This window comes from Eretmochelys imbricata, chromosome 7 (assembly GCF_965152235.1).
Source record: "Eretmochelys imbricata isolate rEreImb1 chromosome 7, rEreImb1.hap1, whole genome shotgun sequence".
NCBI classification, from domain to species: domain Eukaryota; kingdom Metazoa; phylum Chordata; order Testudines; family Cheloniidae; genus Eretmochelys; species Eretmochelys imbricata.
In genome coordinates, this window is record NC_135578.1 from 119,137,592 (window position 1) to 119,165,116 (window position 27,525).

Sequence of the window (27,525 nt, forward strand, 5' to 3'; positions counted from 1 at the left end):
ATGCTGCCAAATAGCTTTGGCCCAGTATCTAGTATTGGCCCCTAGCGCGAGAACCCAGGAACTGAAACAAACGAGCAGAGTGAACTGCACAGCAGCCGAGTGAATGGTAAAAATTAAATGCCATAAGGAGGGGAAAGTAAAGTGGATCTTTAAAGTTCTTTCCATTTCAACAATCTATCATTAGACATTGACGGTAGCAAAGGTAAGGATTTTGTTTTCATTGCAGTTCCACTCTGAAAAGCGACCGTAAGAAGGGCATGATGGGGTTTCAAGTGTATTGCTGCTGAGTGATTTCCAGATCAAACGTGTTTGGTTTCCAAACAGAAAGAATCCCCCACCCTCCCAAAAAAACAGCCCTTGCAAATGCAATTCGGGCTCCAAGTGCCAGATTTTCAGAAGAGCTCAGGAACCATTTAGGCCCCTAAATAAGTGGCTAGATCTTTAGCACATCCTGTCAAATCTGGCTCTAGGATTCCTTTCATCTCTCTTATCAGCACCATTAATACCCTTCCACAGGCAAAACTGTGTTCTCAATAAGAACGGCGCAACATCCCTGCCTTTGGTGGGTTTGCACAGGAGTGACTGGTTGGAATCACAGAATCATAGACTATCAGGGTTGGGAGGAACCTCAGGAGGTCATCTAGTCCAACCCCCTGCTCAAAGCGGGACCAATCCCCAACTAAATCATCCCTTAGCAAGCGATTCGGTTGAGGATGCCCAAGGAGGAACAGAATACAGCTTTGCTGCCATGGAGCTATTTTGGCTCTGAAAGGCTAATGCAGCAAAAACTAAACTATGTCACCAAAGTCAGCAGGTCTGCCTCAGAATCAACCCAGAAAGCAGGTCTGCTGAGTGTAATAGTGCCACATAGTCACTTTCTAAAGATATGGTTGTTCTTCTTGACAATGTCTCTGTCACCGGACTCTGGGAAATAATCACTTGAATCTGAAATGAGTTGGTCACCTTTTGATCGAGACTGTAGGCCAGAATCCAGTCCTCCTGCTTGGGATGGAACAGCAGGCTCTGGATGTAAAAGTTCAGCCGGTACTTTTGATAGGTGGCCCCTTCATCGGAGCTGATCAATATGCTGCTCTCAATCTCCGGGTCACCCAGGAGCATTATCTAAATAGGACAATTGAGAGAGAGAGAGAAGGAAACAGAACAGGGTTAATGGGAAAGTCAGAATCCATGTAACCTGAAACATATTTATATAAGAATGAACTGGCAACACTGCCTTAAATAAGATGGAATCAGAAACTGCTCAGCATTTCATTATCGGCCTTAGACTGCAAACAGCTCATCAGGATTCCCTAGGGTTTTTGTTTAAAAAATTGGAAAATTTTGACTAAAATGAACATTTTTGTTTTGATCCAAAAGCCAATTTTGGTTGAATTTTTTTTCCAGTGAAAAATTTTTGACCAGCTGTAGTTAATGTAACATATATGGCATATACAGAATATCTTATACTGAGATGGGCTATAAAAGATTCACTGGCACTCACTGGAGATGATCTGGATAGCTTACTTGTGGCTTCATCACCTAGGAGGACTCTGGTCATTTCAAACTCCAGCTGACAAAACCATTATACCACAGCACACTATATTTTACACACCTCCACCACGTATATAGAGAAAATAGAATAAATCATAGAACCATGGGACACGTATAGTCTAAAAGAGTTGTGAAGTTTAACATGGACTTTTGACTTCCCTCACCTGCTCTTCGCCCACTAATCCATCTCTAGCAGGACTACTTCCAATATCCCAAACCCCTGAGTTGCTTCAAACAGCCACCAGGTTTATTTGTTTCCAACCTGCCAGAGAAGTGTCCCCCACTTTCTCCCCAAATGTCAAATTCGCTTTCCAAATGTACAGTCTCAAGTTCCAAGATGGGCAGCATTTGGATTTAAGGTCCCATATCTTGCTACCTTGCGGAGCTAGAAGTGAAAGTTTTATGCCATTGGAAAGGGGAGATTTCCCAGCCTGGCTGTCTGTGTCAGCTGTGCGGTCAGAATTTAGGCACCAGTTTGTGTGTGCGTCATACTTAACATCCCTACTACAGTGATTGTTCACATAACATTTAATGAAGCCATTTTTCCCCAGTGCAGGACAATGAAATTGTTCTATTTCTGCAAGTAGGGAGATAATTCATGCCTCTGGATTTAATTAGAACGTAAGATGAGTATCATAAAATGTCTTTCTTCTATATTATCTTTTACCATTCCCTATGTCAAAGTAACCAAGAAAACCCTTTGGAAAACCTTAACTCAGCTTGCCATCTTACTAACATCTTGAGAAAAACAAAGCACATTACAGCCAATGTAATACAATGAAATAAAACAAACAGTGGGGGCTAAACTACATATATGCTAAACACAGCAGGTTATTGATACAGTAGAAGATTCAAAAAACACTACTTCCTTGTCCATTGGAAATCAAACCTAGGATCCACCTCTTAGCTGCAGACCTGAGACTCAATACAACTTTGTTCTGTATAGTGTCTCCATATAAACATTGCTCCAGAAAGCTTTACCGAGTTAAACAATACAAGACAATTTAGGGACACAGACGAACATCTAACCAGAGACCATTTAATCATACAAGTTCCATTAGAAAGACCGGCAAGAATCTGTATTAGGCCCCAATCAAGCATAGCACTTGAGCAGGCCTTTAATTTTAAACATGCAATAAATCCCACCTGAAACATAAAGTGAAACTGACTTGAAATCAGAAGTGTAATTGCATAGCGTCCCTTTTCACTGCATAGAGCTCTGTGAGATGCAGAAAGGGGGTAATCAGGAAAAATGATTAAAATTAAACTATTTTTTTAAATTCATTCTGATTTAATTAACCAATTTTGATTAACAGAGGAAAGGACTTTTCTGCGGAAGGGTTGTTGTTGTTTTTAAATAAGTATATGATCTTTAATCTGAAAGTTTCCATTTTAAAGGCAATTTTTAAAACTACTATCCATCATCAGCCAGTTTGAATGGAAAACAAGTGCTCTGCAGAAAAGTCCCTCACCAAGCTCAGAAATCCACTATCCTGAGATGCTGTTGACCTTCATGGCACATCTCTTTTGGGATCCACAGAAGAATATTCTACTTGCACAACATCATAAAGCAATCTTTACCTACTGGTACTTTGCTGGCAACAGAAGGGTACTTAGTACTGTAATCTGCTTGCCACCATGGGCAGCTGGCTAACAGAAGACATCAATAAATTGGTAATGGAAGCTCAAGAACCTGAGGCCACCAACGAGGAAAAGGAACAGGTCAGCTCTTAATCTTGGATTTTCCCCCTTTCTAATCAAATTAAAACACATGCCTCCTTTCCTCTGGACAAGAAAGGCTTTGCTCTGGACAAGAAAGGTTTATTCCCCATTTTGGAAAAAAAGCTTTTGCTATCACCTATAGCTTCCACTGGGAAGTACTGTGCTCCAAGCTATATCTCTTTGCATTCAAAGGGTATTGCATGTGTAAGAAAGATATTTGTAGTGTGCATTAGTAACATTTGCTTGCATCTGCAGACTGGTAAGCGAGCAAGGTACTCCAGGTGGACCTTACATTTAAAGGCAGGATACTTGGGGAATAAAGAGATTTTCCATAATGATGTCACTAAAGGTTACCAAGCTAACAAAGCCATATATTAAAAGTTCACTTGCAAAGTCTTGTCCTGAGCTCTCGAGATAGAAAGCTCAGGGCAGCTAGATATAGTCTGGACGAGAGTTTTCAACATGGTAGACATACAACAGGATGCACAGGGGTCCTGATCCTGTTACTTATAAGTGCTGTCACAGTGATGTCAATGGGGCTATTCATGGGGGCCAGGGCTGCAGAATGGGGTCCGAAATGCAGGTACAATTGTGGATTTGATTTGCATGTGCCTTTGCCATGATTGCACATAGAGCAGCATTATCATAATGGCATAACCAGAATAGCCAAAGCAACAATGGAGATATTGAGACGGGCTTTGCCGTAACATAAACCTCAAAGTTCTAGGGAGATCAGTGGGACTCTTTCTCCTGATATCAATGGACTTTGGATCAGGAAAACAGAATGTGGGAGGAACAAGGAAAAGAACTGTGTGCATCCACAAGAAACACCTCTGTCCTTCAAATTCACCCTCAGATCAAGTCCTAGTTCCACTCTTTCAGTTCCTAGCAGTTTGTAGGCAGCACCTGAACATTGGGAACATACAGAAGGATTATTTGTGGCTTGTGTATTCCCTCTTTGCCCTACCACATTGTGGAATGTCTCCGGAACGGTAACTCTTCTCCTGGCTCACTGTGCTGGCTTGAGCAAGCTCCTTAATCTCCCTGCCACATCGAAGATAATAAAAATGAGCCCATTGTCACTCATTGGCAGGTGACAAGATCGCATTGCTTCCTAATGAAAACAGCAGTGCTTGAGATTTTGTCTGGAGATAAACCAAATGCTGTCTCAAAACATGCACAATCTCAACCGCTCCTATGTTTTCGTGCAAACCACGTCATCTTAGAAAAAGGAAAATTTCTGGAGTGCAAAATGGCCAGCACAAAATTACAAACCATGTCTCCCTAAGCACAGATGCTCAATAGTCACACAGAGGGGTTAAACCTTGGACCTACAATACAAAACTCATCACCTCTACCACTTAAGCTGAAGGAGACATGTTTACTATGGGTAAGTATGGTCCCTGGGACCAGGTACTAGAGGGAGACGAGATCATATCCACTCCCCCACTGGGTCACACATCAAATCCTTCCCTATCCAATCCTTCACCAATCCAATGCCCACTGAAGTCAAACACTCTTATAATCGTCAGTTTGTTCGGATGAGATCCCAAATCCCCACTGTCTCCACATTCAAGCCCCATCTGAAGTCTCACTTCCTCCCACAAGAAATGAATTATAAAAATAAACCATCCAAAGACTGTTCTCCTCCTCTGGGTTTCCCAGTGCACCTTGCCCCCCCCCACCCCCCCGAGCCTCCTTGACTCCAAGCTCTTTGGTCAGAGACCGTCTTCATCTGTACAGCCCCAAGCATATTGCCAGCACTTAATTGTCAGCAGGGGAGGAGAGACAGCTTGCTTACATTGGAGGGGGCACAAATCAATGCTCTGAGCACCCCACGTCTTGCAGCAGGGGACATAACAAAGCCACCAAAGAGTGGAAACTTAACTGGCAACCTTAGTGAGAAAGAGGAGGCAAATAAGAGCTGCAAGAGAGACTGCTGACAGCTGGCCTTGCTAAGGGCTCGTTACATCGGCTGCTCTCTCCCCTCCTTCACCCTCCTGCTTCTGCAAAAGACTATATCATCCTTTCTATTAAAAGGGGTGGGGATCGCACTGAAGTATCAATATTACTACTCAGGGTACCGTCATTATAATCCATCATTCCATGCAACACTGGCCACAAACAAAGCAGCTCAGAAGAAATAGGAAGTGTGATAATGGTCGCAAATAAAAGGCCGTTCTGTGTTTTTGCAGCTGGGGCCGGTTCAGTTTGATGGTGCTTTAACTGGGGGCGGGGGGAGGTGGGCTGATAAGGAGGAAACAGTGAGTGGGTGATTTGGGGTTTATTTTATTAGTATTTTTCCACCGCAAACAAAAACAAAAACAAAACAAAACAAAAAACAACCCACCAAATAAAAACACTTTTGTTAGAGGGAAATAGCAGCACATTTGTCAAAGGGCAAAACTGCCACTTCTCATTATGGGGCCCTGACAAAGGATCCACCCCACTAGCGATTTAGATTAATCGCTTTTCATTAAGAGCCAATAAACAAACTCCAGCCAGAACCAACTCCTCTGTCACTTCCTGGTGTTGCCATTTATACTTGCTATAAGGAACGGCAAAGGAGCACCAGCGAGTTGTCAGATGTAATTTATAGGTTTTTAAGATCTAATCATTTTCTATAATATTAGATTAAATGGCACCCTTTATTAAAGAGGAAATTACGTTTCACCTTGCTGCATTCTAGAGTATATATTTTTGTGCCTTCTGTGGCTTTGAAATGGGACTGGACGGGAGGAGTTGATTACTGTGAAGGGGAAGTCCTTGAAAAAGTACTTGAGCCGAGGATTGCTACGACATGGCATTCCTCCTGATGCTGCAGCTCCAAAGCTTATCCTCGCCTGAACGGCGAAGTCCCGGTCTCAGGGGCTGCAGCGGGAAGGCAGGTGCAATAAGCACAGAGGTTACTGGTATGGAGGGGGTCCTCTCTTGTGAACCCCTTCAGCTGGATAATCATATATGGGTGAAATTCGAGACCCTACAGCACGTGAGTCCCCTTTAGGGGTTAACTGGGCTTCAGATACTGTTTAGGGTCCTGTGCTGGCCCTGTGCCCAGTGTGAATTTCACCCACGTAACACTCCAACAGATCTGGAAGACAGTCAAGTCCTAACTGCCTGGTTCATTTTGGACAGCAGTGCTTGTTTACAAGCCTGGAGAGCTCGTGAATAAAGCCAGCCAAAGCTGGAGCGGTGGGTGGATGTGATTATTCTGTTCAGAGCATCTCTGCATAAACACCAGATGAGAAAGGCTCATGCTTTCAGAGCAGGAACCAAAGAACAGGGAGTCTCATCCGGGACCACAGGATCCCTTCCAAGGGCAATGTTGGGCTTATGCCTGTGGGCTGAGATTTTCAGAGCCCATCAGCAGAGTTAGCCGCACAACTTCTACAGAAGTTAATGGGAGTCGTAGGGCTAAATCCTCATGTCGGCAACAAAAACCCAACCGAGGGGCTATATTGTTCAAAGTAACCGCTGGCTTGCATGGGAAGCAGGGAGGCACTCTACACCTGGCATGGAGGATGGAGCAGGGACAAATGCCTCCATGGGCAATGGGGGAAGCTACAGCTGCTGCACCTTTTACAAGGGCGAGCCCAGGAGTCTCCCTACTGAGCCACAGTGGGCTTGGAAGTGGGAGGCAGTCACATCATGTCACCAGGGCCACTGAAATATTGAGTGTCAAGTATCAGGGGTAGCGGTGCTAGTCTGTATCCATAAAAACAACAAGGAGTCTGGTGGCACCTTAAAGACTAACAGATTTATTTGAGCATAAGCTTTCATGGATAAAACCCCCACTTCTTCAGATGAAATATTGAGTGCCACTGATGACGCTAATGTAATAATACCCTTAGGTGGGACTGGAACCTACGGAGCTGAGGGTCTGAAAGCATGAGCCTCTAACACTTGAGCTCAAAGCCTAGCTGCAGTGGGAGACTCATAAACCTCTTTACAAGCGCTAACCACTAGAGGGGGACAAAGCGTCACACGGCATTAGTACGGCTTTCACTAATACTCCACTACGCCTAGCATTTGGAGTCCCCATTGGCTCCCATCACCTTCCACGGTGCAGGAGTGAACCCTCAGTGCATGGAAGCGCCAAACTGTGGCTCCCTCTCACCTGCCCTGCACATAAATCCAGCTCCGTATCTCTCTTAAACCGTATTATCCATGTCACTCATCGCACAGCAGAGCATTCAGACTGAAAGCCATACCGTCCCCTCTTCATCCGGCTCTCCCTCCCTATAGAAGGCAATGAGTCTGCTTTGCACACAGTGGAATCTTTGATTAAAATGCCTTTTGACTGCAATTGAAACAACCTGCCATAAAAGGCATTTTTATTAATATCAGGTTTTGTGAAACCCTTTTATTTTATTTCCCAACCAAACATACATTTTGACTGTAAATTACCAGATCACGTCTCTTTAAATGGGCACAGAGAAGTTTTATAGGTGCAATATCTTCAGCAATAGCACCACTGAGTTACATTAGCAGGAAGCATCCTACTAAATGAATAAAGAAGACAGGCTCAAAATAAATGCCTTTTGTTCCCAGAAATAAATACATGGCACTAAACTATTATTTACAGCCTTCTGATTTTCCTGTTCACTTGTAATATGCTTTTCATGAACTGTGTCTATTTCAGAATCTCCAGCCTCACTTTTATTTCCCAACATAAAATGGTGTTGAAAAAAAAAAACCCACAAGACTTCCAAACCTGCTGAGCTAAAGAAGAGCTCTGTTCCTTGGCATAACGTCAGTAACTTCATCATTAGCCGTGCATTGCACTGGTTTGTGATTAAAAATGAGGTTTGTTTTGAGAAGTGACTGTAAAAATAGCACCCTGTTTATTGCCTCTGATATTTCCATATCAAATGTGCTCATCTTACGAGTGAAAAGATGATTTTCTACCTGCTAAACCTTCAGGCTCAAAGTCAAGCCTGGCTCTTTCTGGAGCTTGCTGGAATTTTTCATGCAGACAGTTTTACTGCTGAAAAAAATGCGGTTTTATCGAAGGTGAAAATGGGGAAATGTCCATTCCAATTGAAAGGTTTGTTTAATTTTGGCTTAAAATGCAGTTTTGTTTCAGCTTCTCAGTTAAGAAAAACAAACAAGATCAAATGATGTTTTAATGTCAAAACGTTAATTCAAACCAAAGATTAGTTTTGTTGCAATATTAAAAAAATCATTTTTGTTTATAGAAACCAAAACAAAACAGAATGGAACAACATTGTAAGTCAAAGCGATACAATGTTGTTTTTTCTTTCACAATGTTGATTCAAACCAAAAACTTTCAGTTCTCATCCCTTCAAAACCTCCCAAGGAAAACCAATATTTTTCAGCCAAAACATTTCAAATGACAATTAGTCTTTTGAAAATGTTGGTTTTCCGACCAGTTCTTCCTTTCCTTTCCCTCCAGCATCACCGGTATATAAAGATCCTGCAAGCCAATGTCTTCAGTTATACCATGGCAACCTTCCTGTCTTTGGAACTGCCTTCAATAGGGGTTGCACAGATGTAACACATTGCACCTAAGGTCGCATCTGTACAAACATTTTGAATCAGGGTTAGGGTTAGGGTTCTAAATCAGTTCTATTTAAAAACCAATTTTAGTCCATTTAAATAAACCAGTACAAAGCCCCGAGGGGGCGCACACAGTGGTTTAAATGGGTCTGTAAATTTACGACACAAGCTACATCAACAGAAACCAGCTTCTTTAATTGAATTGAGAGAGTCCACACAGGCTTTCTGCACCATTTAAAAGCACCCCTTCACTCAAGCTGGTGAACGTCCGTGTTGAGACCAGCCCTTAGTTAAAACATCTATTGAAGTTGTCCAAGAAGAAATAGACTCCTGCAGGAGTAACAGGAGAATAAAGAAGCAACAGCTTACAGTTCTTTAATCCCTAAAATCAGCAGATCTGATGCTGAATACACACAGGGAGCCAATCTGCCAAGTAAGAAAGCACCATAGTTACAAGATCACTTTCCAAAGAAGACCTGCACGGTGTTTGTGAAAAGGGCGACATTGCACCAAAGTGCTGTTTATCCCAGGTCAGGTAAAGGGCTAATAAACCTTCGCTTGTAGCCCTGGCAGTGTTATCCCAACCCTGGCTAGGAATGGGTGAGAAGGTATTTCGGAAATTCCATCTCTTTGTCCGTTCAGTCTTTGCCTCTTCCCTGAGGATAACAACCGTAGCGATGTGTTTGACATAGGCCACCAAACAGGACAGCCTTCAGATAGTAACAGCTTCTACTCAGCTACTAACCTGGGCTGGACTCCAAGCAGCAATCTAGAGGTAATAGAGTGGGGATTTTGCAAATCGGAAGGGTAAACACCAGGGAGGGAGAAGAGCTAAAGCTAAAGGACTATGTTGGCACCAGAACAAATGAATATAAATTGGTTGTGAATAAATTTAGGCTGAAAATTAGGAGATTTCTAACCATCAGAGGAATGAGGTTCTGGAGCAGCCTCCCAGCAGGAATAGTGGAGGCAAAAGCTTGGCACTAGACTCAGTGATCCAGGAAGTCTTTTCCAGTCCTCTGTTCCTAGATGAATCATTATTGAAATTTGTGATGCTATTTTCTTTATCATGAGACAGCCCCAGCCCCATTTCTTGGGCTCAATATCTTGCTTGAAGTTGAGACAGGGATTTCCCCAGCAACTTGTGGACATCAATCTCCTGGTACAGATTTGCTGAGGTTTCCGGAGAGCTAATGATTCTGGACCTACGCTAGTCTAGCTTCTTGTAGCTTCACTTCTTATTGCTTGAACATTACCATTAATAAGAGATTTAATTAATGAGAATAGCATCAGATCACTAGCTCTGCGAACTATAACACTGGAACCTGAAAGGATGAAGTGCACTTCACTCACTTTATAAGGTTTTATGGAGCATGTGTTATAAAAGTACCTCAACCGTAAGGCTTTTTTATACCTTGGCACTCACTTCGATACAATCCCATAAAATCCAAGCAATCTTTAAGTATTAAAGGTGACTTTCACCACTGTATTTATTATTGAAAAATGAAAAATGGGACAGACACACGTACAAATTGAGCAATGAAACACAGTGAAACCAGTTTCCAAGGCTTCAGCAAGGGGTTTACGCTATACGAACCATGAAGAAACAACCAAACAAGCCTCTCAAAATCCATTTAGGTCTCCAGACGAAGCTCTCACCAGAAGCCTCCTTTCCATGCAGGCTTTTTGTTTTAATTGCACACCAGCAAACTCTGCAGGATCACACAGCTCTGGGGTTCAATGCCGTACCTCAAGTGTATCAGGGTATCTGCCCCAATGGGTCTCACACCACCGACTGAGCTTGAAGCCTTTCACAATCGGGGCTTCAGTATGGGCATTCGGGCAGAGCCCACGGTTCTCCGCCTATGCTAACGGCAAAAGGGAGCCCATACACACACAGAGTCTCCTTTCCTTGGCTTGGGTAAGCAGTTCTAACCTGGGGGGAGTGGTGAGAGCAACCCCTGCTGTTCACACTCCTTGGGCAACTGCCCATAATCCAGTCTCCACATCTTCCCTGTGGCAATTAAGGTGCTTGAACATATGAGAGAGGGGAACACTGGGACAGTGCGATAGCGGTTGTGTGTCCCCCCTGACCTCCCTGGTAAATAGGTGTTTCCCCAACCCTCGGTGCCAACCATGGCTCTGCAGAGACCTATCTCGGTTTCCCTTTCTCTCCAAGCACCCACACAGGCTTTCTCCAGGCTCACACCATTTCATGCCCGGGGCTGGCTGAATAACAAACAGTTCAAAACAATCCTCAAAAGTCCCAAAGTAAATTCTGTCACCACAGCATCCGAGTTCATAATCAGCTCTGGCATCCTCAGCCAGTCCTGGAGCACTTCTGTCCGGTCTGCTCTTCGCCCACCAGGCACTCAGCCTCCTTCGGCTCTCTTGCTCTCATTCTTGAGGCAAACAAATCCCTCCTGCTGCTCTCCTGGCCCTACTCTGGTTACTTGGGATCTCCTGCTCTCTGCAGCCTCTGCCACAGCTCCCACTACCAGCACCCTTACCTCCCTGAGCTGAGAGAGGTCGGTGAGTAGCCTTCCTTCCCCAGTGGCTGTCTCCCCCTTTATAAGGCCCAGGTGCCTTCCCTTAAGCCCAACTGGGCACTGGGTAATCAATCACAAGAGCACCAGACCCCGCTTCCTGTTAAATGGGCCAGTCACTCTGTGACACCCTCCTTTGTTCTATGGCCATAAACCTCTTATAAGGCCCGACCACTGGATAGGGACAAAGACCCATGTTCTCCTAGCATGTGTTACCCAGAGTTGGGGCACACCTGGGTATTCTGAGACCATGGCAGCTCACTTTTCATGTGTTTGGTGCAGATATTCAATAGGATGGAGGAGTGGGCAGAGCCTTTTGGGATTCCAGGGGTGACAGGTTTGCTGGCAAAAGAGCCATCGCCCATCACTCTTCTGTGGGAGTGGTTTCAGGGGAAGGAGTGATACCATCTCAATGCTTTTCCCCTGTATCCTGTTACTTGTCTGAGGAGAGCTCAGTCAAGGCTAGTCAAATGAAGATGGATGCCTTCCCGCTATCCAGTGGCTAGGAGGCCATCCGTCAGCCCAATCCTTGTTCCCATTCATGTGCTGAATTAAGCCTTGCAATACCCTTGTAAAGTAGGTCACCATGGTGGCCTCCCTTTTCTTTCTGGTTATTTGTTTAGATGTGTACAGAAGCAATAGGGGGCCTGTCCAAGGCTCCAGGCACCCAACCCATAAATTAAAAAAAAGAATCAAAAGTAAGCTGCCCACACAACACAAACCTCACCCCCTCACACACCCATCAGACCTAACGCCTGGCAAAACCCCATTAAACCTCACCCTCTGCAGCAGTGCATACACAAAGATGCACCTTGTGGCATGCCCTGAAGATCAGCAAATCAAAGCTAGTTCGGGCCAAGTGAGAGCGCCGGACCCCCATGGAAGGCATGATACCTCCTCTATGCAGATGGGGAAACTGAGGCATAAGATACCATGGCTTAGGTGAGATCAGAGGCAGGAATAGAACTGAGGGATTTCAGGTCCCTCTTCCAACCTTCACATGAAGCCAAATCCCACACTAGATCTAATTTGTACAATATAAACATTTGGGGAAAAGACTCAAACTAGACATGCTGCAAACCAGAAACCTTCGGTATTGTTTTATTGTTAGGCAGGTCAGAACGACATGTCTCCCTGCTTTCTCTTGTCTTCTTGGCACTGGACACGTGTACTTTTCCTGTTTAATTACAAGGCACAGCAAGCATTTGCTTGTTAAATTTCGGATGCCGGTGGGGATGGAAGTCATCCAAGAAGCATGTATCTGACCTGGCAAAGAGTCACTTATTGGCACTGGGCATGTGATTGGTTGTAAAACCTTTTTACTGCTAGCCACATAACAGATCCTACCCAACATCAATTGCTCTCATTTTATATTAATGCAAGTGGCCCATCCCTCCACCTGAAAAAGAATAGTGACAAATAGGAATTTTCTCCATGTGTTCATAGAGCATCATAGAAAGGAACTTTTCTGTTACACAACTTGATCTTTCTTCTCTTTTTCCCCACCTTTAGTGGTCATACGGTTCTGGGGTGCTTAGAAATAGGGATCCTTCTTCTCCACAAACAAAGTCCCTTTTCACAATCCCGAAAGGCTGTGCCCAGTAACTGGTTGTATTTGGCAGGTCCTCTCTAGAAACTGAGGCACTGGTTGCTGGGGATGACAGCCTACTGCTGCAGTGTAACTCAACAGCCCCTTCCATGACTGTGCTGAGGCCCAGCCAGGATATAGAGGGAGACCCTGTGTGATGACATTACACGGCACAGGTTGTGTTTGGATGTGGGAGCTAGACAGCCAGAGAGAATTCCAGGGTCTGTTTGTGTCCAGCAGCCTCACTAAAGAATCCCTTTAGAGCTGAGTCCAGTGTCTTCTCCACTATAGCATGACCCAAAAGTTGAGAAGTCCCTTCTGAGTTCAGCATGAGAGATGACCGGAAAGTAAAGATGTCAGAACTCACAGATGTTCAGCGATTCCATTTAAATGAGCAACCTAACATCCCAAACTATCCAGCCCTCTAGTCTGCATGAAACTGGGCTGGAATTTCATGACATTAGCATCAGCCTGTATATACCACGCACAGAGTCTAGCTTATGGTATTTTAGCTCTTCTGGTCTTTGCTGAATTAGGAAGAGCAGAGAAAATGAAAATCAATTCCTCCAAAAGAAAATTAATTGGAACCTTGGAGAAAAGATTCAGTTCAAGTTTTGGGCAGACTTTGATGCTTGTTGTCTCCAACCTGGGCCAGCTTTTGCATACAAATTAACATGTGGACACCCTCATTCCTGCTCAGAGACGCCTTCTAATCAATGGGAAGCAGTCTTTAAGACAGACTGGGAGAGCTGAAAATCTAGAAAGAGCTATGCTAGACCTTTCTTCTTTTTACTTTTCCATTTAGCATCAAATCATTTAGCACTGAACTATTGGTACAGTAAAACCACTGCATGAAGTGCTGTATAAAGACAGACATTTACATTTGCCAAAAGTGATTTCCAGGTGATACGTCTTCCCTGGTCCCAGCGCAGAGGATGAACTCTTTCAAAGCACTGGCATCCAGGCTATTCTTTTAGTTACCAGATGTTTTGTGTCATTGAATGTGTCTCCTCTGAAAGCCCTGTGGATGACAGGTTTTCCCTGATATTGGCAGTGAGATGCCCAGGAGTGGCTAACCTCAAGTGGACTGGGCTTGCACTTTAGCAAGTGAGTGATACTTAAACAACCACGTGTGCTTACGTGTAACTGTGCATTAGCCAGAAGAAGAGATTTCTAAAGTTTCTAATCAATGTTTTGCCTTGATCTGCAGACTGGTGCGTTGCACGAGCTAGATCAGTGGGGTTCTTTTGTCACTCTCTGCGTTTTTACGGGCAGAAGCCTTAATTGCTGTAAAATCCCAAATATGGTTTTGCATAATGCAGAATCACCAGCCTTCTCTAACAGTAGCATTGTTTCCATGCTGTGGGTATAAGGGAATAGGTAGCTTTTGTAGTTATAACATATATATTATTTGAATCAATGCACATTTGTGCTATTCTCCACAGAACACGAGAGCAATTATCGTTGTTGCAGTAATTTACCAAGGTAAGCAGAGAAGCTTGTAGAAAATATGGGGTAAGCAAAGCCTATGTGCACTAAAATTCATGGACGGGAAGGTACATTGAAAACAACATTTATATAACAAAACTTCTGTGGCTACAGGCCTGGATCTTGCAAACACTTATGCATGTGAATAACTTTACTCATTCTAGGTGCTCCATTAAAGTCAAAGCTATTTGTGTGAATAAAACTACTCCTGCGTGTACGTGTCTGTAAGATGGGGCTCATATATAGTAGAGTATTTCATCTGAGGATTGCATAATGTTTCACAACCATTAAATTGATATATTTTAAGAAAATAAAAATTGCATTACGGGTCATCCCAGAAACTATTAAACCTGAATATATCTGTAAATACCTCCATGCTTTTCACTGTTTATTTCCTTTTTGCATTTTATTCAGTTTGGAGAGTGAACATAAACAGTAGTATGTGTCATCTGCGGTCACCGATTATTAGAACCTGACTATCTGTCTTCGGGCATGTCTCCCAATATGGGCAGAGACACATGCTAGTTCTGCTCAGGCCAACAGGCTATAAAGTGGACGCGGCAGGGCAAGCTAGCCACCCAAGTGCAATCCCATCCTCAAAGGTATTTAGACACCTAACTCCATCTGAAGTCAATGGTAGTTAAGCACCTAAGTACCTTTGAGGATCTCAGCCTACATGCCGTGCCCAAGGTCACACAGCAAGTCTGTGATGGAGCAGAGGGTCAAACACAGGTCTCCCGTGTTCTAGGCTAGTGTCTTAGCACCTTCCTCTCGGGAATTAACAGGATGCTGTTATGTTTTGGTTGCAAACATTGAAGGAAAATGTTATTTATTTAAAGAATATGGAAAATTTCTATTAACCTTAGGCCTTGTAAAATCTTTTAACCCAATCTATGTTTTAAGTCAATCTTGACCTGACATTGTCGAAGTCAGTCAGGCTACGCAACATCCTAGTGAGGTAAATATGAAACCCATTTTTTTACAGATAGGTAAATCAGAGATAAAGAAAGGAAGTAAAGTGACTTGACCAAGGTCACAAAAAGAGTCAATGACAGCATTGGAAATAGGACATAAAAACCTAACTTCGAGTCCCTTACTGTAATCCCACCACATCTCTCCCATATTCTAGTGTATTAACAAATTATATATTGGCTAGAGTCCAAAATCTACTGACTTTGGCGGCAAAACCTTGAAAGCCAAGCAGATACAATTCTGCCTATATGAATACATCATATATTTTCTGTTTCTCCAATTCTTGCATTGTTTAACTAATAAGGGACACATGCACAGAAACATCAGAAACATACTGTTTGGATTTTCATAATGTTCCCTTTCCTCCATTACTCACACCATTGTGGTGTTTGTGTTTATTCTTCAACACTGGAGTAGGGGCTATGTTATAGAGCAACTTGGAAAATTATTTCATGAACATTTTCAAAACTGGTTAGATTTCTCAGTGTTTCCTCTGGACCCACATTTCATTTCTTGTAAAATTTTGGGTGATAATTTGTGGTCAAATTTTAATGGACGTTGTTTCCCAAATGTTTTGTTTACTGAAAAGCAAATTTTCTTACTGAAACTGGATTTTTGGTAAAGGAAAAATTTAGAAAGTGATTTAGACAAATTTCACTTTAAAGAGCATGGGAGAAAATTTCACAAACAAAGGAAAACTTAAATCATTTCCACAAGTTTTATTTCTGACAAAAATACCCTTTTTTAAACCAAAAAACGCCTTTTTCTTGTGAAAAATATTGACCAGTTCTGCCATGTTGTTGTGACATACTCTTCGTGTTCCGCATTTTCAGTTTTTACCAATTTTCACCAATAAATTACCAGTTTTTCTTAATTAAAGGAGTTAGCTTTTTACTAATTTACACCCTTTTATCAGTCTACTCAATATTTTTTCAGGCACTTGTTTTTGTAAAACTCAACGCTTTACACGATTGTTGTGTCCTGAAGCCCTGAGACTGAAGCAGCTGCATAGTGTAAAACACAGCACACACACCCGGCGGAGGTCGGAAAATCAAATGATAGTTAATATCGCGCTATGATTGGCTCACCAGGAGACGCTGCCCACCTATTCCTTTGCGTCTGTTTAGTGCGGTGCTGAATTGAAACGATCAATCCTCCATAGATAAAGATAAGGCAAACCGGGGGCGAAAACGCAAATCTATGCCTGAATACCAACAAGAAAACCAGTGCTTAGAAACTCTGAAGTACAGTAAAGACAGGAGTGAAGAGGATCCGTTGTGTTGTAACTACTGCAGCATTGAGGTCAGCGCTCGCGCTCGGGCTGGCAGAATAAAGGAGCACGTCGAAAGCAAATGACGCAAGGAGTTAAAAGAAGAAAGTGAGCTTCAGGATAAACGGTCAATATCAGGAGCTTTCACCAGGACTTTAACCACCGAGAGGACACAGCACAACTGTGTCAATGAATTTGTGCGCGCTCTTTGTTTCGCCAGACAATTGCTGTTAATTGCAGAGGGGCCTACTCGTGACTTTGTGCGACAACCCCGTCCAGCAGCAAACCCCCTTCCTAATTCAGACAACCTCACTCGTACGTATCTGAAAGCCAATGACGATGCTTTAGTATCTAAACAGACGGAACGAATTGATGGAAATGTGGTGTCTAGTCTGATTTTTGACAAGTCTCCTTTTTGGACCGTCCAATTCTTTATCGTTTTTTGATTTCAAAGCAAATAAACCCGCATTGTTTTGGGCTGATGTGACCTTCATCCCCTCTGCTGACAGCCCTTCTGTCGATGCAGCAATAATGGACATGTCTGAGATGTACCAACTCGCTTGGGAAGACGTGGACACAACGAACACAGATTCTGCTTCCTACTTGGCTACATTTGCACAGGAGACTAAACTCAATCAGAAACTGGAGCTGTCCCTGTTCATCTGATTAATGTTGTGCTGTTAGCAGCTACTCCTACAGAAGCAATGAAAGACGTGACCTCTTGCATCATTGCATTCGGAGCCGTTTTCAAGCATGTGAAAAAGTTGCAGGCTTTGTTTTGCACAGTGTGAGGCAAGTGCAGGGCCGACTGCTGATTACCTAGCCCAGTTGTGCCACATCGGTGGACGAGCTTGGGCTTCGCTGCCTGTCATGTAAATCAGTCGTTCTCAACTAGGGGTCCGCGGCCCTCTGGGGGTCTGCAAGCCCTTTCAAGGGGGCCATGGAGCCCCGCAGCTGAAATCCGGTGCCCCAAGCCCTCCCCCCGGGGACTGAAGCTGAGAGTCCCAAACCCTGGCGTCCCCCCACTGAAGCCAGGAGCGGCGGTGATGAAGCCAGCCCCAACACAGACAGAAGCCCTGAGCCCATGGGCAGAGTTGAGGGGGCACGAAGGTGTTGCCCCCCCAACTGCAGTGCCTTACCCAGAGTGGGGCAGTCCCGGGGACAGCTCAACCCCCAACCTCCTCCCTTCGCTCAGCCCCCTCAGGCCCCACCCTCTGGCCAGGTCATAGACAGAGGGGAAGCCGGAGCCCGGCAGTGCAGGGCAGCTGCTCCTCTGGCGGGTGGTGCCATGGAGTGGGCAGCTGTGGCATTTCCCCATCTGCTGCTGATGCCCAGGGTTGCAGCTGCTCCTCAGCTCCCAGCCCCCTTTGATTGCTCACGCAGCTGGTCAGAGCAGCCTGGGCGGGGGACCCGGCTCCAGGGCCAACAGAGCCCTCGGGGTGTAGCCACCGGCAGGAGAGCCCTCCCGGCACACAGCCCCTAGCCACACCTTTCCCTGCACTTTGAGCTCCCTCCTGCCCGGACACAGCCCCTAGCTACACCTTTCCCTGCACCTTGAGCTCCCTCCTGCCCGGACACAGCCCCTAGCTACCCCGTCCCTGCACCTTGAGCTCCCTGCTGCCCGGACACAGCCCCTAGCTGCCCCGTCCCTGCACCCTATGCTGTTTTCAGACTTTTTGAGCTGAGTCCCCCCTTTGAGTTATATTTTTTGGTTGCATCCCCCCACGACCCAGACAGGTTGGGTGGCCTGCTGACGTATGTCAGGGCGGGAAGGTGGCATTTCCTCTCTGGACCCTGCCTGCCCTTAGTCCCCCAAAATAGAAGTCAAACTGCACCTATACCCAGGGGCCTCACTCCTGGCCCAGAGCCCCGAGTGCCCCCCTCCCCACCAGGCCCCAGAGTTTTTATAGCATGTTGGGGGGGGGTGTCTCAGAAGGAAAAAGGTTGAGACCCCCCCTGATGTAAATAATGCCTGGACTGTGCTAATGCATCTCCTGGTTTGTTGGTTCAAAGCAGAAACTCTGACAAGGCTGGCAAATAATCAAAATGACCGCCAGATTCTGCGCACCAAGGTAATGTCCATTGTTGAAAACCTGGAGTCCCTATGGGACCCACAGAAAACACTGGCGTTTTCTTCAGCTGCTGCCAACACGTTTGCCTATAGAGATGTTTACCAGACCCTGACAACCAAAATCTCTGCTGAACTGAGCACAAAAGCTACAGGAGAAACATAGGGTCAGAAATGAGCTGCTTCCAGAAATCCCTTCAACCCCAGAACACCAGAGAATCAACAAAGCATTCAAAACTTTCATCACAAGACTCAGCGAGGAATAGGAGTCTACTGTGGCCCGTAATTGGAATCCCGAAGTGTTTGGTGCCAAAGATTGTTTTTGGAATGTCATCCAAGTATGGCACCCCTTCCTCAAGGTGATTTTTTCTGCAGACTACGACCATTATGCCAGATTGTTTCAACCATTTGCCAGTAAAAATGAAATTTCAACTCAGAAAGGGGGATTTGCTATTTACATGAACACGCCTAACCCTGACGATTAGAGCCCTGCGTGGATACAAATTTATATCCACGGATAGAAATCTGTACCTGTTGAACCGCAGGGCTCTCCCGGGAACCGCCGCAGTGAAAGGAGCAGAACGTGGGGCCGCTGCTCCCAGGAGCCTGTGCCCCAGGCCGGCAGCTCCTCCTGTGCGGCTGTACCGCCCCCAGCCCCATCCCCTGCCCCGGTTGCTCGTTACCGAAGATGTCGGAGTTGAAAACGAGAGGTGTGGCCTCCCATTCCATCTGGTCCCTCCCCAAGGTTGCGGCACTGAGTCTGTGGGATTGCATACCTGCTCAGAAGCATCAGTCCATAAACACAGGCTCATGACATCACTGCAGGCACTCAGGAACCGATGGGCCAGGAGAAGGCCAGCTGGCATCACTGCTCTCTGCTTCTGAATTTGCTATAGCCTGGCCCAGTTCACACACCACAACCCTAGGGAGGCAACCAGTGCTATTTTCCTAGCTGACTCTTCGTGTGTGGTGCCACGTGGAGTGGGAAAGAAGTTGCTTTTTGCTGTCAAAAACCCAAGCCAAGCATAAGATTGATGCCTTTCTTCATTTTATTTTTCTTCCGCTGGGAAATGTGGCGGCTTTCCGCACCTCCCGCTGTTTAACTGGAAATCTTATTGATTAATTACTTACAGTACAGTAATGCCTAATATTTCCCAGTCAAGAATCAGGGCCCCATTTGGTAGGCACTGTACAGACAAGTAACCACGCCATCCCTCACTCATAGAGCTCACGGGCTAAGCGGATGGAACTGATCAAAGGGGTAGGAATGGATTAGGAGGAGAAGGTAACGACTGCAATACACCAAACAGAGGCTGGCAGAAAAGCAGATGACCTAGCTCGCCATTTGCCTACCTGGAGCCGGAGGGGAGTGAACTGGAGGGGTGACAGTAGAGAGAAGTCTGAAGGGAGGTGGCAGCTTTAAAAATTGTGAAGTGGTGATTCCCTCCATGCAGAGGGGATGACATGGGAGAAAGTGCCATGATGGTGGAAGGAGGAGAAGACAGGCAAGCAAAGGGGACTGGCACTAGACCAGGTCAGGAAATATTTTTCCCCGTGTGAAAAATGTTGATGAAAATGAAAGTGTCTTTGTTTTCCTCCATGTGAAAATCTCCATTTTGATGGAAAACGTCTGACCAGCTTTCGCTGGCCTCGTTGGCAGAGTGAAGGCAGGGGGAGGTGAGTGAGGTAGCTCGGTAGGTTCGCAGATCTGAGAGCCAGGTTAGGCGAAACAGTGAAGGCCTTATCGGCAAAGACAAAAATGTGGTGGAGGAAGGGGAGCCTCTGGAGGCACATAAAGGGATAACGAGGGTCATGGGGTCAGATTCCCTTAACTCCCTCTATAAACACAACCCATTTCTGGATATATTTCTCCCTGCTACTCCCAAGGGCACTGAGCCCACCAAACCTACCTGGCATAGGGGCAGATTAGGGGGAGTGGGGAGGAAGGAAAGGGTCACAGCAGATCCTGTAAAGCCTCAGTCCCAAGCGAATGGTTTTGCAGGAAGTCCCAGATGTCACACCAAACCCTGGTGTGACGTTCCCCTCTGATGATCTGCTAAGTAACTACAGTCCTTGACTCTGGGAGCTAGCCTTACCCTGCTCTGCGGTGAGAACCCCTGTACGGGGAGACTTTGGCAAACCAGTAAAGTGCCTGAAACCACTATGGCTTATTGCTAAAAGCAGCCAAGTCAGCAAGCTGTAAATTGGCCATTCAGCAGTCTCAATTTAACCAAGGCGGGGGGGGGGGGGGAGGTCTTTGGGTGCCACAGAGAGGGCAGCTTGACCCCACATCCTTTCTGATAAGAATTGTGTTGAAGCTGCTGATACATGCATCTTAGAAGAGCAGGATGTGCCCCAGGAATGTCTATTGGGGCCTCAAGGCTGCAAACTCTGGAAAAACCTACACCTGGTTAATCAATAATCAGAATAAAGCCCTCTTGCTTGACCACTGAAACTGCCTGCTTAAGGGTTTTCTTTAGGGGACATGTCATTCTATTACTAATGTATAAATAAGGGGGGAAAGTTTGAGGTTGGGGGGGACTCTGCAGGACTGGACTCTCCCCCTGGATGCAGCTTGTGTTCCCCACCAGCAGATGGGCTGCCGCTGTGCCACTCGAGAGCCACACTCAGCTTTGGTAATTATCAAGGGTTGGGGGTGTTTTACTAACCTGTTGCAGACGTGTGTGTAAGTGCTTGAGACTAAGTAAAATTTAGCTTTAAGTGAAAGCACCCTTGTGTTGTCCTGTTTGTGCCAGCCATCTATCGGTCGGACGGCCGTGTCTCCCCTGATTTATTTCCTGACACCACCTCGCACAGAGTAAAAGTTACCAAGAGCTTTGGGTTGAAAGAACCCCGGGTAACACTCCCACTCCTGGGTTGTTCACACACAGCCTCTAGCATGTAAACTGCTTCTTGGATTGTGCAACTGAATGACGCTAGCCAATATCTCCGGTCCCAGACACAACCCTAGGAACCTCCGTCTTGCAGTGTCCAGTTGTGCCCGTTTCTCCTGGCTCTATCCATGCATCACTTGAAAAATAATCTCTCTCCTCCTCTGGATGCAGTAATGTCCATTTGTGTACAGAGGAGCGGGGCATTTCAAGACAGATGGTGCTCACGGAGCTCTGACTAGTGCAAAAAGAAACAAAGCAGGTTTCTAAGTCCTGGAAAGGTTCTTCTCTGAGATCCAAACCAGGATTTTGGAACAAAATCAAATAGAGCCTGCCCCCAACACATCCATCTCAGGTATTCCAGGAGACCCAATGCATGCTGGGATAGAGCATTTTCGAACAATTAAAGGGCTGATAATAGCCGTGCTGATGTAAAACGACTGCAGCTGCATCTTAAAAAGGTGTCAGGCGCACAGGTGAGGTGGAAGGGAAATAGCTTGTCAAGTGCACATCAATTGCTCAGTAACAGCTCTTTAAGACACACTGCCCCTTTATTAATATTGCTGTAGCTATCAATTTAACTCCGAGAGGATCCCGCTGAGATCTGGGACCCAGTGTGCTAGACTCCGTTTATACAAATGGTAAGACACATTCCCCACCCCGACACACAAAGCTCTGTCTGCATTTTAAAGAGGGGGAACTGAAGCACAGAGTAAGCAAATTGCTCAAGGTCACACAGGAAGCCTGTGTCAGAGATGGGGGACATAGTCCAGACCTCCTGAATCCCAGCCCAGTTCCTTATCCTCCCAGGCCATCCTTCCTCCCTTATGCTGCAGTCTTTGCTACACTCCGCACTTTTAGTTAATTCCAGGAGGCCATCTAGCAAGAGTGAATATGTTTCGTTAAAGATGAGAATTTTTGTATGAACAATACTGAGTTTCTCTGGTTTATTGCATTGTTTCTGAAAAAGAATTAAATAGAAAGATGGTTTTGGGGGGTTGTTGTTTTTTTTAAGAAACATAATTGTGCCCTAGTGTATTAATTTCAGTCTTCAGAAATCTAGGGCACAACAGTGCTCAAATCCCCCAAGGACCGACATCCCTGTTCCCAGAGCTGCTCTTCCCCCTTGCCCCCCCCCAGTCTGCTATTTTTCCCTCCTTTTTAATAACAGAACATGCTGACTCGTTATTATTGATTGATTACTCTGCTGACTGCAAAGCACCACTTCCCCTCCTGGTTAATTCAAAACTACCTCATTTTTCAGACTTCATAAATTAATACAGTATTGGAGCTGAAGCAGTAAAGGAGAAAGCTGCATTTCAGGGGGAAACAGAAGGTGGGGGAGGAAATCTTCTAAACCTGCCCTGCGTTAAGAATCTGCCTCTGAGTTAGACCCCACTAATAAGCTGGGTAATAAAGCACAGCCACACTGGTATTTACTGGCATTTCAGCTTTGTCACTGTAACCATGATAACTCTTAAGCCTCAATCAAGGCAGCGCTGGCCCATCCCAATCATCAAAGCAACGGCCAGACTAAGTGTCAAGTTGCAGCTTTCTTGACTCCTGCAACAAATGTGGGAAGTTTCTCCAAGAGCTTTATGAACCATATGCCTCTCATCATCACACTTTGTGTTGTTATGCATCAGAGGCAGAGGGGTTAAAGTGTTTCTCCTGGAACAGAGCCGGAGGCATTAGGTGTATGGGTCAAGGTGGCCATCTGGGGTGGTATTAATGTGCCATCAAAAGCTGGGCTGGAATCAACACATTTCAATGGAAAACCCTACGGAGACAACGGGAACCCCAAGGAACGAAGATTAACACCTAGGTGCAGATGGGAAAGAGAGCTCTGTGTGACTCGAAAGCTTGCTTCTCTCCCTCACTGAAGTGGGTCCAATAAAAGAGATCACCTCACCTGCTTTGTCTCTCTACCTAGCTGCAGAGCCAGCGGAATGTGTGGATGCAGCAGGGCTGTGCCTGGAGAACAATGATGCAAGATGCCAGGGGCTGCATTAAGAACTGGACTCCCAGAGTTGTCACCTGGGGCTCAGAGGCAAAGGGACAGAGAAAGAGAGAGCCAAGGATGGATTCGAGAGCAGACCGGCTTGGTGGAGTCCTGGCTTCGGCCCCAATGAATGGTCTTAACCTTTGCTTCACTGCGCTACCCTAAGGGCTTCCCAGTGCTGCATTCCAGTCGGCCATTTGTTTTTGAAGAGGCTGCTTGGTGTCACTGCAGATATTTACTGAAGAGCTCTGCACCTCGAAGGAGGGAAAAGGTCTCTTGAAGGAGTCTGGCTTGGCTGGACTAGCTGCAGGGAACCATGGACAGAGACAGGGCCTGCTGAAGCCCAAAGGCCCTGTTTTTAAGTGGTGGAGGCCACGGGTCTACCTTGCAGCACAGTGGGAATCCTTGGGGTCTAGCACAATGGAGTACTCCCAGGAGACTGGTAAAAGGCCAAGGCACAAACCAGACTAAGTCATTTGACCTGGGCTCTGAGACTTGGTGCCATGGGATTTTTATTGCAGTGTGGACGTATCACCAGAGTCCCATAAACAAGAAAGGATGTCTGACCAGGGCTGCCAGGAATACGTAGCGCAGTTGCCCCAGACACAATGACTGCAACAGCTCCAAAATCAGAGAGAGAAACCCAGCACACCCAGGGCCCAGCGCAGCTCCGACGGGCAGTCCTGCGTGGCAGCATGAAGGTGGGGGTCCTGAGGCCAAAGTGCAAGCCTTGCAGCTGTCTTGGTCAGACCCATCCCCGTGGCCCCTCTGGGGGCTGGCCACTCCCAAGACTCCACCTGCTGCGGCTACCACCGGCCCCCTTGCCAGCACCAGGCTCCTTCCCAGCCCAGCTCTCGGCCTTTCAGTCCCAGCTGCCAAGCTCCCCAACCTTTCCTCCACAGCCGGCTCTGAGCCAGGGGCCCTCTGATCTTTAGCCCTTCTTCCCTTGCCTGAGCTGGAGGGATTCTGGTGCCTTTGACTGGCTGGTAACACAGTGCTCAGCAATGAGCCGATGATTTGCTGACAATAAATACCTACCTCACAGGAGTGTAGAGAGGATGAAAATCCCTGAACGACTATGAAGTGCTTCAATGCGACAGTCACAAATGCAGTATAATTAGCTATCTAGAACACAACAGCAAGAACCATCACTCTCCTCTGCCTCTCCGACCCAGGGGTGACCCATTTGTGGTTGGCTATCACGAGTTGTCCCACTGACATCAAGTTACTTGGGTGTGTAAGTGGTTGCAGGATTGGGCCCTAAACCATGCTCCTCTGCACTTGGGGCGAAATCCACCCCTGTGCACCACTCACACCCTCAAAACAGCTCACCAGGTATTTAATTTTTGCTGCTAAACGGGTGGTTCTTTTGCATCAAGCACTCCCAGTGCATTTCAGTGTCGCCTGCAACTTTGCCAACCTCTCGCACTTCCCAGGGAGCTGCCAGTTTTCCGCTCTCATTTGGGTTTGATCTTTATTGGATTATTTTTATTTCCTTTGGCATTTTTTGCACAGAAAGAAAATTCTGTGGAAGAGGCGAGAGTTGTGTGTAAAACAGAAGGAGGGAGCAAATCTCTGTAACCTTGCAGAGTGCAAGCTGACACAGAGGGAGCATGAATGTGTCTCACCTGTGCCATTTATTACAGGAATAGATACATTTCAAATCACCATTTTAGAGGTTGGCTCTACATTTGATTCCCTCTTTCAAGAGGAATCAAATGGAAGAAAACAGAACGAAAGGAACAGGTATAGGAAGATGTAGACAGAGCAGAGAGGCAGGGTGGCCCAGTGGCTTGGGACTCAGAAGACCTGGGTTCTATTCTTGCTTCTGATCTATTGTGTCACTTCACCTCTTCTTTGTGTGTCTTTTCCCCCACCCTTTGACTGTCTTGTCTACTTGGTCTGTCAGCTCTTTGGGGCAGGGAATGTCTCTTGCTACGTGTTTGTACAGCACAGTAGGGCTCTGATTGCAGGTGGAGCCTCTAGGACCTCCTGTGGTGTAAATAATATTAGAGCTTCACAGGTGAGAAGTGACCCTGGTTTTAATGGGACTACTCATGGCCATTATAGTGCAATTGTATTACTGCATATTGAATCCTGAACAAAAATTCCAGATCCAAACAACTCCAAATGCCGAGATGATGTTTGGATCAGGGCTCTAGCCGGCCTCTGATTTTTATTAACATGTATTGTAAACTGTAGCAGGGGTCTCTGGATCTAAAAGCATGAACTTTTACTGCCTGGGCAGACAGACTTGGATGTATTAGCTCAAGGCTATAATAGACCCATAAGCTTCAAGGCATGGCTCAAAAGAAGAGGGGGACAGAGCCTCATATTGTAAATCACCTGGCCAGGGAAGCTCATCTTGAACTTCCGAGGTTCACTCAGCTCAAATCTCCACATGGACTACTACATGGCACCTCTGGGGAAGTCCTCGCCAGCAAGGATACAAACATTGACCTCTAGCTCTAAAAGCATGACACTATGCTGCCTGAGCTAAAGGATCATCAGCCAAGGCTGCAGCAGGCTCATAACTGCTACCTGGCCCAGCCACAAGACAGGGACAGAAAGCTACACGGTATCAGCATGGGTTAACATGCACTGATCGTCTGAGCCTTAGGCGCATGGGACCCCAGTAACAAGCGAGTGCTGAGAGAATGTGGAATCAGTCAACATCACGCTCGGCTGATGCGGTAACTCATGGTGTCGGACACCATCAGGTGGTCAAGGGACATCTACATAGAACACATCACTGGACATCGGCAATACCAGGAGGGATGAGCTGGAATGCCAATGAGAAACTCAGTCAGGAAAGTAACTGAAATACTTTCCTCGTGGATTGTATTTTCTAAATGGACAACCAACCTAATTCTCAATCACTGAGGGACAATCTCCACTCATTGATATATTTTGCTTTCCACAACCAAATCACAGTACAACTTTTCATGAGTGATGTACCCGAGTATTCGGATTCTAATATCTAAACTGCATTGTTAAATCTATTCACCTAAATTTGGGTTACTGCTGATTATGCACTATATTTATCTTACGACTTTAAAAAGAAACTTTGTATTTGTGAATAATCTAAGCACTATACCCAGATGTACAGATACTCTTTTCTCAACCTGTGTATTAGAAAATTTTTCTAACATTAGCTTTAATAAAATTTTACATGCATATCAAATGAAGTACTTAAGTTCAACCTATACAGTTTGTTAAACACACACTCAAAAACTACACTGAAAGAATATTAAAGTTGGAAAGTCCAGCCCTCCTTAGGAGTTGGAAAATGCCAGAATTAAAAGCATTCCTTGCTCCTAGATGTATACCTTTGCATTGACTCTATTAAAAAGCATTTTATTTGAATGAGATCAGCTCACCAAGCGATCCACATTGCTCTGTACAGCTGCCCTGTCCTCATCATTATTTACCACTTCACCAATCTTGCCATCACCTAAAAATTTGAATCAGCAGAGATTTTATATTTACTTCCAGATCATTGATAAAAATGTTGATCAGTGTCGGACCTACTACCAGTCCCTGCAGAATCCCCTAGAAACACTCCCATTCAATGAGGATTCCCCGTTGATGACTAGTTTTTGAGAGCTGTCAGTTAGCCATTTAATGTGTGCTTAATTGACACTTCACAGTGCTACTTTTCTTAATCGGAATGTTGTAAAGCATAAGGCAAACACCTTGCAAAAGTCTAAATATAATATGTCTACCTTTTAGTATATTATAGTTACCTTTATCAAACAAACTTGTAATCTACTCTAAGAATGAAATCAGGTTTGCTTGACAAGACCTGTTTTCCATAAAACCATGTTGATTGACATTGATTATATTCCTATCCTTAAATTCTTTAGCAATTAAAACCATATCAGCTTTTCCATGATTTTCCCCAGGA

The 27,525-nt window shown here is 45.4% G+C and overlaps 1 protein-coding gene across 1 annotated transcript in view; it reads right to left on the reverse strand.

Moving 5' to 3' along the window:
* Nucleotides 1–27,525, reverse strand: part of SORCS3 (sortilin related VPS10 domain containing receptor 3) — a 496,377-nt gene that overhangs the window by 208,141 nt on the left and 260,711 nt on the right. Inside the window, exon 4 of the mRNA XM_077821813.1 lies at nt 964–1,122. Coding sequence (XP_077677939.1) covers nt 964–1,122 — 159 coding nt within the window. The remainder of the gene's footprint in view (nt 1–963; nt 1,123–27,525) is intronic.